Here is a 16,939-nt window from a genome sequence, read left to right on the forward strand (position 1 = left end):
GACGGGATTTTCCCCGTTCTTTCTTTCTTTCCCGCCGACGTTCGGCTGGAAATCGAACAGCCACCGCAAAAGTCAAAGCTCGTTGACCACTTGCGATTCAACCTCCGTAAGTTGGCCGAGGCACGGGAGGCCACCATTGAAAATTCGGCTTCCTGCCAACGGGCGAATTTGCGACTGCGGGACCCTCGGTCGTACACGCATCGGTGTGTTGCAGCCGGGACGGCTGGAGCTTCCGAAGGAGGGGGTGATGTAGAGGTGTTAACTACGTGCTGTTGCGTAACCTGCATTGCCACCAGGGCAGTGCAGCATTACCCCTGGGTACAACGGTTGGGGTTAGTCGAGGTGAAACGGATCGTGGCCAGGGTTTGGTGCGAACCAATCAGACGGTTCCACGTGGGAATGTATGATTGGTTCTACCTGGCCACGAAGGGGTATAAGACGGGTGACCCAACGGACCTGGGGGAGTTCTCTCCCTGCACGAAGATAGAAGACTGGGCTGAAGCCTAGCTAGGACCCTGGACCAGCCTTTCAGCCCTTCTAAGGGCTAAGGCTCGGCATACCCAGTGGTCAGGACCCACCGGGCCAGCGGTGGGTCAGATAGCCTCCCCTAGGTCCTAGCCGGAGGACTAGGCTAGCGGTAGACGTGTGAGTCCCGCCAGGTCCGGAGGCTGTACCTCCCTAGGGTATCGGGTGAGGGGACCGAATATCCCTCTGTGTGTGTTAAGCGTTGTATAAGGAAATAATACAATAAACAGAGTGTGCCTCCTAAAGAAGTCTGCTCGTCCTTACAACACTACACATACATATTGTGCTAATTTGTGGCTTACCATTTAAATACACAAAGGTTGCCGAGAGGTTGGTGGATTTTGCACGTTAACTTTATTAAACAAAACTACAAAATCTAAACGTGTTGGTTTGTGATGTTTCAAATACTTGTTCATTACCAATGTCCTCAACACTTAATACAACTCTGCAGTACAACTTGAGATGCCTTGCACCAGCTCACCCAAGTGGCACCATGTGAATGAACGCAGCATCACTGGTCACTAAGTGGGCATTAGCGATGTGAGGGGGGGGGGTGGCAGCAATGGTGCTTTGTCATTTCCCAATTCGCGAGCAATGATGCAGAAATGAAGAGCACACTGCACAGAACAAAAAACGCACAGGCACTGATGCTGGTTCATATACACTTTATTGTGATCTCCCTGGTGTGCTAGGACGGTGGTGTGAGCAGTGTGGGAAGGGTCCCTCGCTGGTCCTTCAGCTCACGCAGGCGGCGGATGGCAGACCTCACTGTGACAGCCGAGGTCGTGCTGAAGGAGGAACGGGCGGTTACACACATTGGGTGACATCGTAATAAACACTTCTAAACCTTCATCCTAATAATACACACCTTGGTCATTTTCAAAATAATTACCTTTGAAAATATTACAGAAAACGATAAGGAACGGTAAAAGCAGCTTAGGCTTTGGCTCAACATAGCGTGCAAGACGTACTTGTAGGTCCATGCACCTCCTGCCACGGTCTTCGTGCACGAGCCGCAGTGCCAGATGCCCACCACCCTCCTCTTCATCTTGGTCTGGCTTTCACAAGGACAACACGAGCACCACAGGTACACTGAGCGGAAATCACCGGTCAAGGCACACAGTTAACAAGCGTGAGCACAACACGTGTGCGTGTACTAAAACACGAGGACCCCAATTTGTTAAGGACAACACGAGGGCAATTTATGGGAATTGTGGATGTAAATCTTCACTGGTAGTGCATTTATCATGAGCAACCACGGCAAATTGGTAGGGCAGAGGAAGCAATGGGAGTTGTGTCTAGCAAATGAGAATGTCTAGAAGAGTGTTTAATGAACAGTGATCGGTGTACACAGGCGACAAAACCCTGGGTTAGTCACGTGTAACGTCTGAAATTAAAATTGAAAGAAGCCATATCCCATTTACCCAGACAGAAACAGCCACTGCCACTCCTTGGGGTAACGACGTTTAACTTTTTATCGGTCCTTTAAAGTCTTGCTTTATTAGCCGATGACCTGTTATTGTAGTCGGTTTAAGGGTCGAGGCAGTCGTACCTGAGACTGCTTTTTCTGCCCTGCAACTCCAAGGACAGTAGTCCAGGCCCAATTTTATTCGCAAAAAAACCTATTGAGGCAACCATTGTCGGTGACGACCACCACCCAATTGCAATCTTGACCTTTGCAGGCTGGCACTCACAACTTGACCCAACCAGCGCGAGCCACCGGATAATGCCCAGACGTGCCCCTTTTGCCACGTGGGTTGGCGCCCCTCACCTTGCCGCAGAAGGAGCACGTGTACTTGGCGTGCTGGCTGATCTAGATTTTCTTCACCATCTTACGCAGGGACGCGCCGTACCGCGTGCCATACTTGCCCACAATGCCAACCTTCTTCGTGCGCTTTGCCTAACGGAGAAAGAGAGCCGAAAGCAAAGACCACACAAAACGTCATTTTCCTGGACACGCAGCGTTTTATATCCGCTCAGATGCTTCGCACCAAGGTCACATTACGACAGACTTCCCAAACAAAACAATACTCAAGTTTATATTTTACTCGCCCTTATAAGAACAATTGCCACCCATAAGTCTACAATTACCTATGGCACGCTTTCAGCACGAAGAGGTTGGGCAAAATCGAATAGGTCGCAGTAGACAAAGGCTAAAGGATAGTTTAACGAACCACACCACCAGAACGGTTTACGTACAACAGTAAACATTAAGGTCTGGTGGCGTGGAATACCCTACACATCGGCAATTTACTGCATTGCAGATTAAACATTCAGTTTAACACGTAGGCTTTCGCGACCACTATCATCCATAGTAGAGTGTTTTGGGTTAGATGGCGTAAATATATAAAAGTGTCGATAAAACCCGCCACCACCCGACACAGCCAACTAGTAAGGGTTGTCACGTAAACTGAACATGCCAATTCGTTACTAGTACAGCACTAGTGTATTGTATAGTGTAGTGTATTGTGTAGTATACTAGTACAGCACATCAGTGTTGGAGAGCCAAGCCACAACATTTACAATCTGAGTACGACGTTTCGCCAGTAATTACACCTAGCTTCATCAGGTGACAGCCAGATTTGTGCCGTACTAGTAACGAATTGGCATGTTCTGACGTGACAAACCTTACTAATCGGCCGGTGGCAGGTTTAACGATACATTTGCATATTTACGCGATCTAATCCAAGAAGACCTGTACGGAGATTAAACATTGTCAACACTCGGGAAATTATTTAAATCCGCACAAAAACGTTAAATATATTATTCAGATGCCTGGTCTCGTGTGTTGAGCCATGTGCACATAAAACCAATCAAGAACCCAGGGAGGAATATTTTTGAAGGGAAACCTGCAGCAACTCTCCAAGCAGGTTTGGGACGCCAACAGTCCTCAGGTCAATCCACTGCTGGATGAGAGAATGACCGCGCCAACACGCACGTCTCGTGCTGCTGCTACTCTCCCACACCAAGTTGGAAGGTGTCGAGGCATCACAAGCACCGTACAAGGGTAGTACTACTGCACTGATCCCCAACCGAGTCCCGCGGCCTATATGATGCTTATGGCGTTTTCTGTCCACAGCTGCTGGACACGCGGTTTCTTAAGACGCCATCACTTGCGGTGCAACCTGCAGCCAAACCGGCTACTTGCGCGAGCTCGGTGGCGGGTTGAATACATGATCGTCCAACCGATGAAATAGATCGACACCGTGGCCGTCTAAGCCACACACGCAACCCAGCGAAGGCGTCTGTCACCATCAATCGTTTCGCCGCGCAACACAAACAGGCGAGTCGCAAGGTCATTAAAAAGAGGCAGACTGCTTTCATCTAACAGTGGATAGACCACGGCAAAAACAACGCACATATAAAACTCGCACCAATGAATAACGCAGCGCGGAACGTAATCGGTAACTAAACAGCGTGTAACTATAACGAGTATAACTATTTATCAACGCGTCCATTGGACCACAGGCGAAGCCTCAACAAGTTGACGTTCAATGGCCGCGAAGCCAGGGGGCCTGCCGCCCTCGAATCTAAGCCAACACCGAAGTCGCTAAAACCAGGACACTCCGACAATAAATAGCTGCACACAGTCACGAAGCAAGGCGGCGGCGACATTCTGAGCACGCGAGTTCCCGCGAGGAGAGCTCCATGGCCGAGGATGAACGCGGATCGCGACGTAGAAACCCACCATGGCGGGCGGCTGTGGCGGAAAGAAGGGAGTCCTCACTGCGCATGCGCGACTAGGGGCTCCTGCCCCGTGACGTCATCACGCGAGCATGACCGCTAGTGTATCGCAAGATGACGTCATCACGCGAAGCAATATTATTCACGTGTCGAAGTCACTCGCGAGCTCAAACGTGATGACCTCATCAAAGTGTGCTCCAGCTCCAACGTAACAAATACTTTTGAGATTCCGCGTTCGCAGTGGTGCACAAACAGCAATAAAACGCGGCACATTCGTCAATAACTTGGAGAACTAAAAAAAACATAATAGGCGACGTTTCGAACAAAGGCCCTTCTTCACAGCACACGCAGAGACTCATAGACTCAGCACACAGAGACCCATAGACTCACCACACAGAGATACATAGACTCATCACACAGAGACTCAGACTCAGCACACAGAGACCCATAGACTTACCAGATACACACTGTGACACACACAGTGTGTGTGTTACAGTGTGTATGTCACACAGTGTGTTACAGTGACACAGTGTTACACAGTGTGACACAGTGACACAGTATGACAGTGTGTCACACAGTGTCACACTGTGTGTTACAGTGTTACAGTGTAAGTGTTACACAGTGACACACAGTGTGTCACAGTGTAACACTGTAACACTGTGACACAGTGTGACACAGTGTGACACACAGTGACACACAGTGACACTGTGATGAACCCAGTCAGAGCGAAGGACCCCAATTAATGATGAACCCAGCCAGAGAGAAGGACCCCAATTAATGATGAACCCAGCCAGAGAGAAGGACCACAATTAATGATGAACCCAGCCAGAGAGAAGGACCACAATTAATGATGAACCCAGCCAGAGAGAAGGACCACAATTAATGATGAACCCAGCCAGAGCGAAGGACCACAATTAATGATGAACCCAGCCAGAAGAGACGCTCAGTGAAGGTTTGCCAAGGCGTTCACCTCCCCTCCCTCCCCCCTCCATCCAACACCACTCCCTCCACACGTAGACGGACGAGAGGGGGATAAGATGGGGAAGAGTCTCTACACCATAGAGCTCGATGTATCATCCAACCATCATCACCTAGCCAGCGTGCTGATCTTAAAGGTGCATTGAAAAATGTGATACTCCGACCGATGCTTCTGTTGTTGTGGAGTAACTCATGAAGCCAGCTATGGCTCTAGGATTTGGTGTTACATGTTATTTATGTAGTTTATTGTACAAATTCGGTCACAGTCCCTGTGATCACTGTTACGTTGCAATAATGGCTTTATTTTTTGGTGATTTGGAAAACGTTTTTTGGTTTGGACATGTTTGTTTTGTTGTAGTACGGAGTTAGACTGATGGCCTTAATCTAAGTTTTCTTGTGGTTGTTGTTTGACTTGCATCCCACTGGGATTTTTTGCACACAGCGTTGGTGCACGGTGCTTTTTTCAGGAATATTTTGCTGTTTTTTTCCTGGATTTTCTGTTTGCACAGTCACACATAGTCACTTTAAGATTTTATTTCGATTTAAAGCTTTTGTGACTGCAAGGATTCATCTTCTTTGGTTCTTTCGGTAAAGTCACCACGTAGAATGAGAATAAAATAATAAATTGATAAAATAAAATAACACAATAATATTGAGAATATTATTATTGAGAATATTATTGTGTTATTTTATTTTAACAATTTATTATTTTATTATCATTCTACGTGACTTTACCGAAAGAACCAAAGAAGATGAATCACTTTAAGATGTTTTCTTGTTCGTATTTTAGTTTTTTTTGTTTGTTGTGGTTGCACCCGATTCAAGAGCCGAATGGCTCACAGGGCTATACCAAAATAAAGAAACTGAAAAACTGAAACACTTGCACCAAGCTCTCAAGACGAATGGATATTCGGACCACACAATCCGTAAAGCTATCACCCCAACCGTTGGGAAAGAACCATCTGAGGACCCAATCAAAACCATCACCTTGTCATACATTAGCAGGGGTCATCAAAAATACTTCTAAAATCCTGAGCAAACACACAAGATCCAGGCTCGATTTAACAGTGCGTAAAATCCGTGAGCTAATCCCATCTGCGAAGGATGTTGATCCCTGACGTGCAATACCCCGGCGTCTACAAACACAAACTGTGTCTGCGGCAGCAGTTACATTGGGGAAACTAAGCGACACTTATTCTTAGCTCTTTCGCTAAAGTCACGTTGAAGGGAAACAATAAAATAATAAAATATATGAAACAATCAAAATTCTCACGTTTCGACCATAACACAAACGACCACGTGAACTGGTCGAAACGTCGTGAGAATTTTTATTGTTTTATATATATATTTTATTATTTTATTGTTTCCCTTCGACGTGACTTTACCGAAAGAGCTAAGAATTGAATTACTGCAGTCACGAAAGCTTTAAATCTAAATTTAAGCGACACTTCTCGGGCCGTGTTCGTGAGCAGAAGGCGGATTTGAAACACGGAAGGATCAACACCTCGGCCGTGGCTGATCATTGTTTTAATGCGGTTGGCTCACGCGAAATAGATTTCTCTAAGACGAAGTTACTTTGTAAGCCCACTGGCTATCAGCAAAAATTCGTTATTGAGGCCATCCACAGACACAATTTGAACCGAGAGGATGGGTACAGACTCAGCAATCATTGGAAGGACGTCATGGACCAGTTTGTCGTAACTGGCTGTGATGTGTCCATCCTGTCACCTCCCAATGTTCGTTTTATTTTACTAAAGATGGGACCATCAATTCCAGTTCCCGCGGTGTCGCCCTGTGCATTGGGCCCACCGCAAGTTGTTAATTTCTCCACGGCTCGTGCGTCCACCCTTCTCTCGATTCTCCCAGTTCACGTGAACATCACCGCAAGTTGTTAATTTCTTCACCCTTCTGTCGATTCTCCCAGTTCACGTGAACATCTCCGCTTGTGATCCACGACGCTGGAGCTGCGCCCGTTTTAATCCTTTAAAACAGCTTCTTCTTCTTTGCCTTTAGCGATCGCCCCACTTCTTCCCCTCCTGATGACGGTCGCCTGCGTTGCGATCGAGACGTCGTAGTTTTCTTTGTTTATTTGATTATTTCTGAACATATCCCACGTGACTTTATAGAAAGTCCCCCAAAGAATATGAATTCCTGCACTCGCGAAAGCTTTAAGTCAACAACAAGTTGTAGTGACGCAGTTGGGGAGTCGGCAATACTTGTAGGGGCTTCTTTATTCAGCAACAACAACAACAAGTCGTAGTGACGTAGAGCAACAACAACAAGTTGTAGTGACGTAGAGCAACAACAACAAGTTGTAGTGACGTAGAGCAACAACAACAAGTTGTAGTGACGGAGAGCAACAACAACAACAACGTGAACACCGCCGCCCTACGTGGGCGGACGCACTTTGACCCTCACCACAAGTAGTGGCACCGTCTGTTGCTCAGTAAGAGCAGTCGCCAGCGCCGTCTCACTAGGTGGTGAAGACGACGACGATGATGATGACGACGATGATGATGATGACGACGATGATGATGACGACGATGACGACGACGATGATGATGACGACGATGACGACGACGATGATGACGACGATGACGACGATGATGACAATGACGACGATGATGACAATGACGACGATGATGACGACGATGACAATGACGACGATGATAATGACGACGATGACAATGACGACGATGACGAACTTGAACAGCCACGACGGAGGATTCCAGACATCACGTGGTGCACCACGTGATGTCTCACGTGGTGCACCACGTGATGCACCTAAGTTACCCTCTTCCATCAGCAGGCGGCGCTGTGCCCCTACAATAACATCAACAACAATAACATCAACAACAATAATATCAACAATAACATCAACAATAACATCAACACAGTGCTATGCCCCTACAATAACAACAATAACATCAACAACAACATCAACACGGTGCTATGCCCCTACAATAACATCAACAATAACATCAACATCATGACGGTGGTGGCTGCGGCAGCGGCGGCCTTGCACGCGCTGCACACACACGGAGCCTGAGGTCTCGCCAGCGGTGTGAGACTGAGGGAGCGGTGTGAGACTGAGGGAGCAGAGAGAGAAACATCAACCAGGGGCTGTCCCCAACAGACTCCACCTATTCCTCTTATTATTACTCCTCCTCCTACACTTCTTACACCTCCTCCTACACCTCCACCTCTACCTCCTCCACCTCCTCCTCCACTGAGACCTCCTCCACCTACTCCTCCACTGAGACCACCTCCTCCACCTCCACTGAGACCTCCTCCACCTCCTCCACTGAGACCTCCTCCACCTCCACTGAGACCTCCTCCACCTCCTCCACTGAGACCTCCTCCACCTCCACTGAGACCTCCTCCACTGAGACCTCCTCCAACTCCTCCACTTAGACCTCCTCCACCTCCTCCACTGAGACCTCCTCCACTGAGACCTCCTCCACCTCCACTGAGACCTCCTCCACCTCCACTTAGACCTACTCCAACTCCTCCACTGAGACCTCCTCCACCTCCACTGAGACCTCCTCCACCACCTCCACTGAGACCTCCTCCACCTCCTCCTCCACTGAGACCTCCTCCACTGAGACCTCCACCACCTCCTCCACTGAGACCTCCTCCATTGAGACCTCCTCCACCTCCTCCAACTCCACGTGCTGCTCCATCATCCCCACGGTGCATCCTTGCCACCATCACCACCATCATCACTACCGCCACCACCATCATCATCACTACCATCGCCACCACCATCATCATCATCCTTTCCACCATCACCATCGTCATCATCGTCGCCACCATCACCACCATCCTCACCATCATCACCATCACCATCGTCGCCACCATCACCATCGTCGCCATCATCATCCTTGCCACCATCACCACCATCATCATCTTCACCATTATCACCATCCTTGCCACCATCACCATCGCCATCATCGTCGCCACCATCACCATCGTCGCCACCACCATCATCACCATCGCGACCACCATCAGCATCGTCGCCACCACCACCATCATCACCACCATCACCATCGTCGCCACCACCATCACCACCACCATCACCATCATCATCATCGCCACCACCATCACCATCACCACCACCACCACCATCACCACCATCACCACCAACATCACCACCATCACCACCACCATTACCACCATCACCACCACCATCACCACCATCACCACCATCACCATCGTCACCACCATCACCACCATCATCACCACCACCACCACCACCATCACCACCATCACCAACATCACCATCACCACCATCACCACCATCACCACCACCATCACCACCATCACCACCATCACTATCACCACCACTACCACCACCATCACCACCACCACCATCACCACCACCACCATCACCACCACCATCACCACCATCACCACCACCATCACCACCACCATCACCACCACCACCACCATCACCACCACCATCACCACCATCACCAACATCACCACCACCATCACCATCACCACCACCACCATCACCACCATCACCACCACCATCACCACCACCACCACCATCACCATCATCACCACCATCACCACCACCATCACCACCACCATCACCACCACCACCATCACCACCACCATCACTACCATCACCACCACCATCACCACCACCATCACCACCACCATCACCACCATAACCACCACCATCACCACCACCATCACCACCACCATCACCACCACCATCACCACCATCACCACCATCACCAACATCACCACCACCACCATCACCAACATCACCACCATCACCACCATCACCACCACCACCACCATCACCACCACCATCACCACCATCACCACCATCACCACCACCATAACCACCATCACCACCATCACCACCACCACCATCACCACCATAACCACCACCACCATCACCACCACCATCACCACCATCACCGTCGTAGTTGTCATCAAGGCGACCCCCGGCCAGCAGGCTGCTGTCCAAGTCACTGTAAGAAGTGAGGACAGTGAGCGAGGAGTCAGACTCCGTACTGGGGCTCAGCCACTTGGGGAAGATATCCAAGTGACATTTCTCTGACAGATCGATTGCGATTTGATTTGCGATAAAAAATACATTGAGTCAAGCTCCGATTCAATATTCACTGTGTAATCGATGTAAAACACGTGATGGAGTCATTGCCACGTGATACCACCACAATATGAGCTGCTCTGGATATATTCTAATGCAAGAATGAGAACTTGAATTGCTTCCAGCGTGTATTTATTAAAATGTTCTAATTGAAATAGAACATCATTGGAAACCTCATTTGCCAGTAACAAAATACGATGATTGGTTTTTTACCCTTTTATCTGGCAACAAAACTGACACCTTTTTTACAAGTAGTCATGTTTACATTGACCACAATACCTGCGGTCGGAACGCAAACACAAAACAACTCTGATAATGTAAAAAGGGTAAAAAACCCATCATCATATTTTGTTACTGGCAAATGAGGTTTCCAATGGTGCAAATGCTTTACCCCGAGCTCTCATACTCTGATGGTGCATTGTCTTTGAGTTGTGCGCCTTTTGGCGTCTTCTGGTCCAACACCAACGTGAGACGAGGCTCTAAAGAAAGCCGTCTCGGGTGTGGACCAATCAATTTCAAGGACAGTGCCAATACATTATCAGAGTTGTTGTTTTGTGTTTGCGTTCCGACCGCAGGTATTGTGGTCAATGTCAACATGACTCCTTGTAAAAAATGTGTCACTTTTGTTTCCAGATAAAAGGGTAAAAAAACAATTATGAAATAGAACAATCAAACATAGAACAATTGTTAAGTGAAATAAATAAAGACACGCACAGAATCACAGCCTTTGCGATTTGCTCATCGCATTGTTCAAATTGCGATTTCGATTTCAGATCGATTCATCGTTCATCCCTTCTACATACCTGGTGGTGGTGGTGATGGTGGTGGTGATGGTGGTGGTGATGGTGGTGGTGATGGTGGTGATGGTGGCGGTGGTGATGGTGATGGTGGTGATCGTGGTGATGGTGGTGATGGTGGTGGTGGTGATGGTGGTGGTGATGATGGTGGTGATGGTGATGGTGGTGATGGTGGTGGTGATGGTGGTGGTGGTGATGGTGGTGGTGGTGATGGTGATGGTGGTGATGGTGGTGATGGTGGTAGTGGTGGTGATGGTGGTGATGGTGGTGATGGTGGTGGTAGTGGTGGTGATGGTGGTAGTGGTGGTGATGGTGGTGATGGTGATGATGGTGGTGATGGTGGTGGTGATGGTGGTGATGGTGGTGGTGATGGTGATGGTGGTGGTGATGGTGGTGATGGTGGTGGTGATGGTGGTGGTGATGGTGGTGATGGTGGTGGTGATGGTGGTGGTGGTGATGGTGGTGGTGGTGATGGTGGTTGTGGTGGTGATGGTGGTGGTGATGGTGGTGATGGTGGTGGTGAAGGCGGTGGTGGTGGTGATGGTGGTGACGGTGGTGGTGGTGATGGTGGTGGTGATGGTGGTAGTGGTGGTGATGGTGGTGGTGATGATAGTGGCGATGGTGGTGGTGATGGTGATGATGGTGGTGGTGATGATGGTGTTGATGGTGGTGATGGTGGTGATGGTGGTGGTGATGGTGGTGGTGGTGATGGTGGTGGTGATGGTGGTGATGGTGGTGGTGGTGGCGGTGGTGGTGGTGATGGTGGTGATGGTGGTGGTGGTGGTGATGGTGATGGTGGTAGTGGTGGTGATGGTGGTGGTTGTGATGATGATAGTGGTGATGGTGGTGGTGATGGTGATGATGGTGGTGGTGATGGTGATGATGGTGGTGGTGGTGGTGATGGTGGTGATGGTGGTGGTGGTGATGGTGGTGATGGTGGTGGTGATGGTGGTGGTGGTGATGGTGGAGGTGATGGTGGTGATGGTGGTGATGGTGGTGGTGATGGTGGTGGTGGTGATGGTGGTGGTGGTGGTGATGGTGGTGGTGATGGTGGTGATGGTGGTGGTGGTGATGGTGGTGGTGATGGTGATGGTGGTGGTGATGGTGGTGATGGTGATGGTGGTGATGGTGGTGGTGATGGTGGTGATGGTGGTGGTGGTGGTGATGGTGGTGGTGGTGGTGGTGATGATGGTGGTGGTGATGGTGGTGGTGATGGTGGTGGTGATGGTGGTGGTGGTGATGGTGGTGGTGATGGTGGTGGTGGTGGTGATGGTGGTGATGGTGATGGTGGTGATGGTGATGGTTACCTGCACACGACATTGACACCATCAGTCATCTGCAGCTTCTCGTGGTCCAGGCTCTGGGCGCCTCCTCCTCCTACAAACAACAACAACTTTACACTACACTATACACTACACTATACACTACTATACACTACTCTATACACTACACTATACACTACACTATACACTACTATACACTACACTATACACTACACTATACACTACACTATACACTACACTACACACTACACTATACACTACACTATACACTACACTATACACTACACTATACACTACTATACACTACACTATACACTACACTATACACTATACATTACACTATACACTACACTATACACTATACAGTACGCTATACACTACACTATACACTACACTATACACTACTATACACTACACTATACACTACACTAAACACACTATACACTACTATACACTACACTATACACTACACTATACACTGCACTACACACTACACTATACACTACACTTTACACTACTATACACTACACTATACACTACACTATACACTGCACTACACACTACACTATACACTACACTTTACACTACTATACACTACACTACACTATACACTACACTTTACACTACACTACACACTACACTACACTTTACACTACACTATACACTACACTATACACTACACTATACACTACGCTATACACTACACCACACACTACACTATACACTACACTATACACTACTATACACTACACTATACACTAATATACACTACACACTACACTATACACTACTATACACTACACTATACACTACTATACACTACACTATACACTACACTTATACACTACACTATACTATACACTACACTATACACTACACTATACACTACTATACCTACACTATACACTACTATACACTACACTATACACTACACTATACACTACACTATACACTACACTATACAAATACACAACACACTACACTACACTATAAACTAGTAACTAATTGGCTGTGTCAGGTGGTGAAGGCTTTAATGACAAAGCGTTGAGATATTCACGCCATGTAACACAACAACGAGCCCTACTGTGGACATAACGGCAATGTTGTGTCCATACCGTAGCAGCGAGACCTCCCGCGTGCCCGGCGAGGCAGTTAACATCTCGGCAGACCGCCACCACCACCACCACCACCACCACGACCACCCCCATCATCACCACCACCACCACCACCCCCACCACCACCACCACCCCCACCACCACCACCACCCCCACTGCCACCACCACCACCATCACCCCCACCACCACCACCATCACCACCACCACTACCCCCACCACCACCACCACCCCCACCACCCCCACCACCACCACCACCGCCCTCACCACCACCACCACCACCGCCGCTCACCGGGACGCTTGCCGGCGGCGCTCCAAATGCCCCACGCGGTGCCCAGCAGGAAGGGCGCCAGAAACGCCGCCGCCACCATCAGCGTCACCATCAGCGTCAACATCAAGCGCACGGAGGAGGTGGTGGTGGTGGTGGGGGTGGTGGTGGTGGTGGGGGTGGTGGTGGTGGGAGTGGGGGTGGTGGTGGGAGTGGTGGTGGTGTTGGTGGTGAGTGGGGGTGGTGGTGGTGGTGTTGGTGGTGTTGACTATGAGAGCGGGAAGACACGGGGAGATACGGGGAGTTACGGGGAGACAGAGAGAGACAGAAACACGGAGAGACAGAGACACAGACAGAGAGACAGAGAGACAGACAGAGAGACAGAGACACAGACAGAGAGACAGAGACACAGACAGACAAAAAGAGACAGAGACACAGACAGAGAGAGAGACAGAGGCAGACAGAGAGACAGAGACAGTCTGTGTATATCTGTGTGTGTGTGTCTGTGTGTATCTGTGTGTGTGTCTGTGTGTATCTGAGTGTGTCTGTGTCTATCTGTGTGTCTGTGTCTATCTGTGTGTGTCTGTGTCTGTGTGTATCTGTGTGTATCTGTGTGTGTGTGTCTGTGTATATCTGTGTGTGTGTCTGTGTGTGTCTGTGTGTCTGTGTCTGTGTATATCTGTGTGTGTGTCTGTGTGTGTCTGTGTGTCTGTGTCTGTGTATATCTGTGTGTGTGTCTGTGTGTGTCTGTGTCTGTGTATATCTGTGTGTGAGTCTGTGTATATCTGTGTGTGTATCTGTGTATATCTGTGTGTCTGTGTGTGTCTGTGTGTATCTGTGTGTGTGTGTATCTGTGTGTGTCTGTGTCTGCGTGTATCTGTGTGTGTGTGTCGGTATATATCTGTGTGTGTCTGTGTCTGTGTGTATCTGTGTGTGTCTGTGTGTATCTGTCTGTGTGTGTGTCTGTGTATATCTGTGTGTGTGTGTCTGTGTATATCTGTGTGTGTGTCTGTGTATATCTGTGTGTGTCTGTGTCTGTGTGTATCTGTGTGTGTACGTGTCTTGTAATTACCAACACGGTGTTCCGGCATCAGCGCATCCACACAACATCATGGATGCATGCCGGGTCCAAGCAAGAACATCTGCTGGACTACATAGTGACGGACCAGCGGATACGAGCCCATGTCCTTGACACCAGGACTTACCGTGGAGATGATCTGCCCTCTGACCATCGACTAGTCATCTGTAAGATGCGCCTGCCATTCTTCCACTCCGGTGGAGGGTGTACACCCAGGACCCCATTCCAACCTAAAGTGGCCTGGTCTCAGTTATCTGATGAAAGTTGCAAGCGAGAATTTCATCATCGCTTGCGGCTGGGATTGACAACGTCCCCGACTCCTCCTGATGTCGAGGGTAAATGGGCGAGGTTTAGGACTGTGACTCATGCAGCTGCAATGGCTGCTTTGGGTACGCGGTCCAGACCTCCCCAGAGACCCTGGCTGACAGAGGAGGTGTTCAGGATGGTTGAGAAAAAGCGACAGGCCCATTGTCATCGGCTACAGAATCCCACGTCAGAGAATGAGGAGGCTTACCGCAGCCTTCGCTCGGAGGTTCGGAAAGCCGTGAGGCGCTGCAAGGATGGGTGGTGGTCACGGGTTGCTGAGGAGATGGAGTCTGCCTCAGTGGCCCGTGATCACAAATCTCTATTTAACTCCATCAAAAAAGTAATCTGCAGTGCCACACCTATTACCATCATTAGGGGAAAAAACGATGACGCAATCTCCGACCCCCAGGAACAGGTTTGCAGATTTGCTGAGCATTTCTGTGAGGTCCTGGGGGAGGGAAAATCCCTCAGCCAGGAAAACATCGTGGCACAAAGTGAGGATGACCCTGCTGAGGCTGCGGTGCCTCAAGTATTGAAAGAAGTCACCCCCTGTGAGTGGCTGGCTGAGGTGCCATCTGTTGAGGAAGTACTGAAGGCGATCCGGAGTCTGAGACCAGGAAAGGCAGCGGGCAGAGATGATCTCCCAAGCGAAATGCTGAGGGAGGGCGGCGTTTGTGCACAGACTGCCCTATATGACATCGTAAGAACAGTCTGGACCACTGGACGGGTTCCGCAGGATTGGAAGGATGCCCTGGTGGTCCCCCTTTTTAAGAAGGGGGACCGCACAGACTGTAATAACTACAGGGGCATCTCACTCCTCAGTGTGCCGGGAAAGGTCCTGGCAAGGATTATTCAACATCGCCTTGCCAGGCACGCTGAGGAGAGGCTTGCGGAGCCCCAATGCGGTTTCAGGAAAGGGCGGTCCTGCACAGATGCCATATTTTCTGTCCGTCTGCTACAGCAGAGGTGTAGGGAATTCCAACAAGACCTACATCTCTGCTTTATTGACCTGGTCAAGGCCAATGATACCATCAGTAGGCCTGGGCTCTGTGTTGTTCTTCGTGCTTTTGGAGTACCTGACCCTCTGCTCACGATCATTAAGGACCTTCATGATGGTGAGCGGGCCCGGGTAAAACTACGTGGCCGGGAGTCAGAGCCATTCCCTGTACACCTTGGGGTGTGACAGGGATGTCCTCTGGCTCCCACATTATTTAACATCTATTTTGACCACGTAGTTCGTGAAGCCTTCAATAGCTGTACCGGGGGAATCTCCATATGGTCCAGATATAATGGGAGGCTGATCGACGCCCGGGTGCGGTCAAGGGATGGCTCCCTATTGCTCAACCACGTTATGTATGCTGATGATTTGGTAATAGCTGCTCATTCAGAGGAGGAGTTGGAGATGCTGCGGCTGAGACTGGAGCTTACCACTAAGAGGTGGGGCCTTACCATCAGCCCCACCAAAACTAAGCACCTGCCTGGGTATTTTGTACCATCGGACACTCCACCCCCACAACTCCCAATCGGTGATGGGGCAGTTGTGGAGAGAGTGGAGAGTTTCCCATACCTGGGCAGTGTGCTTATGACTGGCTCCAGTTTAACAGCAGAGGTCTCACTCCGAATCAGTCGAGCGACAATCTTTTCATCGGTTGCATAACTCTGTGTGGAAGCTACCTGGTCTGTCGCTCCGCACTAAGCTTCAGGTCTTCTCGGCCACGGTCATTCCCTCCCTTCTCTACGCTTGCGAAACGTGGACCCCCCCTAATGGAACATCTTCGCC

At 49.4% G+C, this 16,939-nt stretch overlaps 1 protein-coding gene and 1 pseudogene across 2 annotated transcripts in view; both read right to left on the reverse strand.

The window, feature by feature from the left end:
- Positions 1-1,175: 1,175 nt before the first annotated feature.
- Positions 1,176-8,870, reverse strand: LOC142917820 (large ribosomal subunit protein eL43-like; annotated as a pseudogene).
- Positions 8,871-10,089: 1,219 nt separating this feature from the next.
- The window catches only part of LOC142917809 (uncharacterized), a 16,405-nt gene continuing 9,555 nt past the window's right edge, over positions 10,090-16,939 (reverse strand). For both annotated transcript variants that reach the window (XM_076062167.1, XM_076062166.1), the window contains exons 8-10: positions 13,800-14,043; positions 12,420-12,489; positions 10,090-10,175 (exon numbers count right to left, since the gene is read on the reverse strand). In XM_076062167.1, the coding sequence (XP_075918282.1) occupies positions 12,441-12,489; positions 13,800-14,043 (293 nt within the window). In that variant the 3' untranslated portion in view covers positions 10,090-10,175; positions 12,420-12,440. The remainder of the gene's footprint in view (positions 10,176-12,419; positions 12,490-13,799; positions 14,044-16,939) is intronic.

This window comes from Petromyzon marinus, unplaced genomic scaffold (genome assembly GCF_048934315.1).
Source record: "Petromyzon marinus isolate PM22_M1 ecotype Great Lakes invasive population unplaced genomic scaffold, UKy_Petmar_22M1.pri1.0 PM_G_Scaffold_53, whole genome shotgun sequence".
Lineage (NCBI taxonomy): Eukaryota > Metazoa > Chordata > Hyperoartia > Petromyzontiformes > Petromyzontidae > Petromyzon > Petromyzon marinus.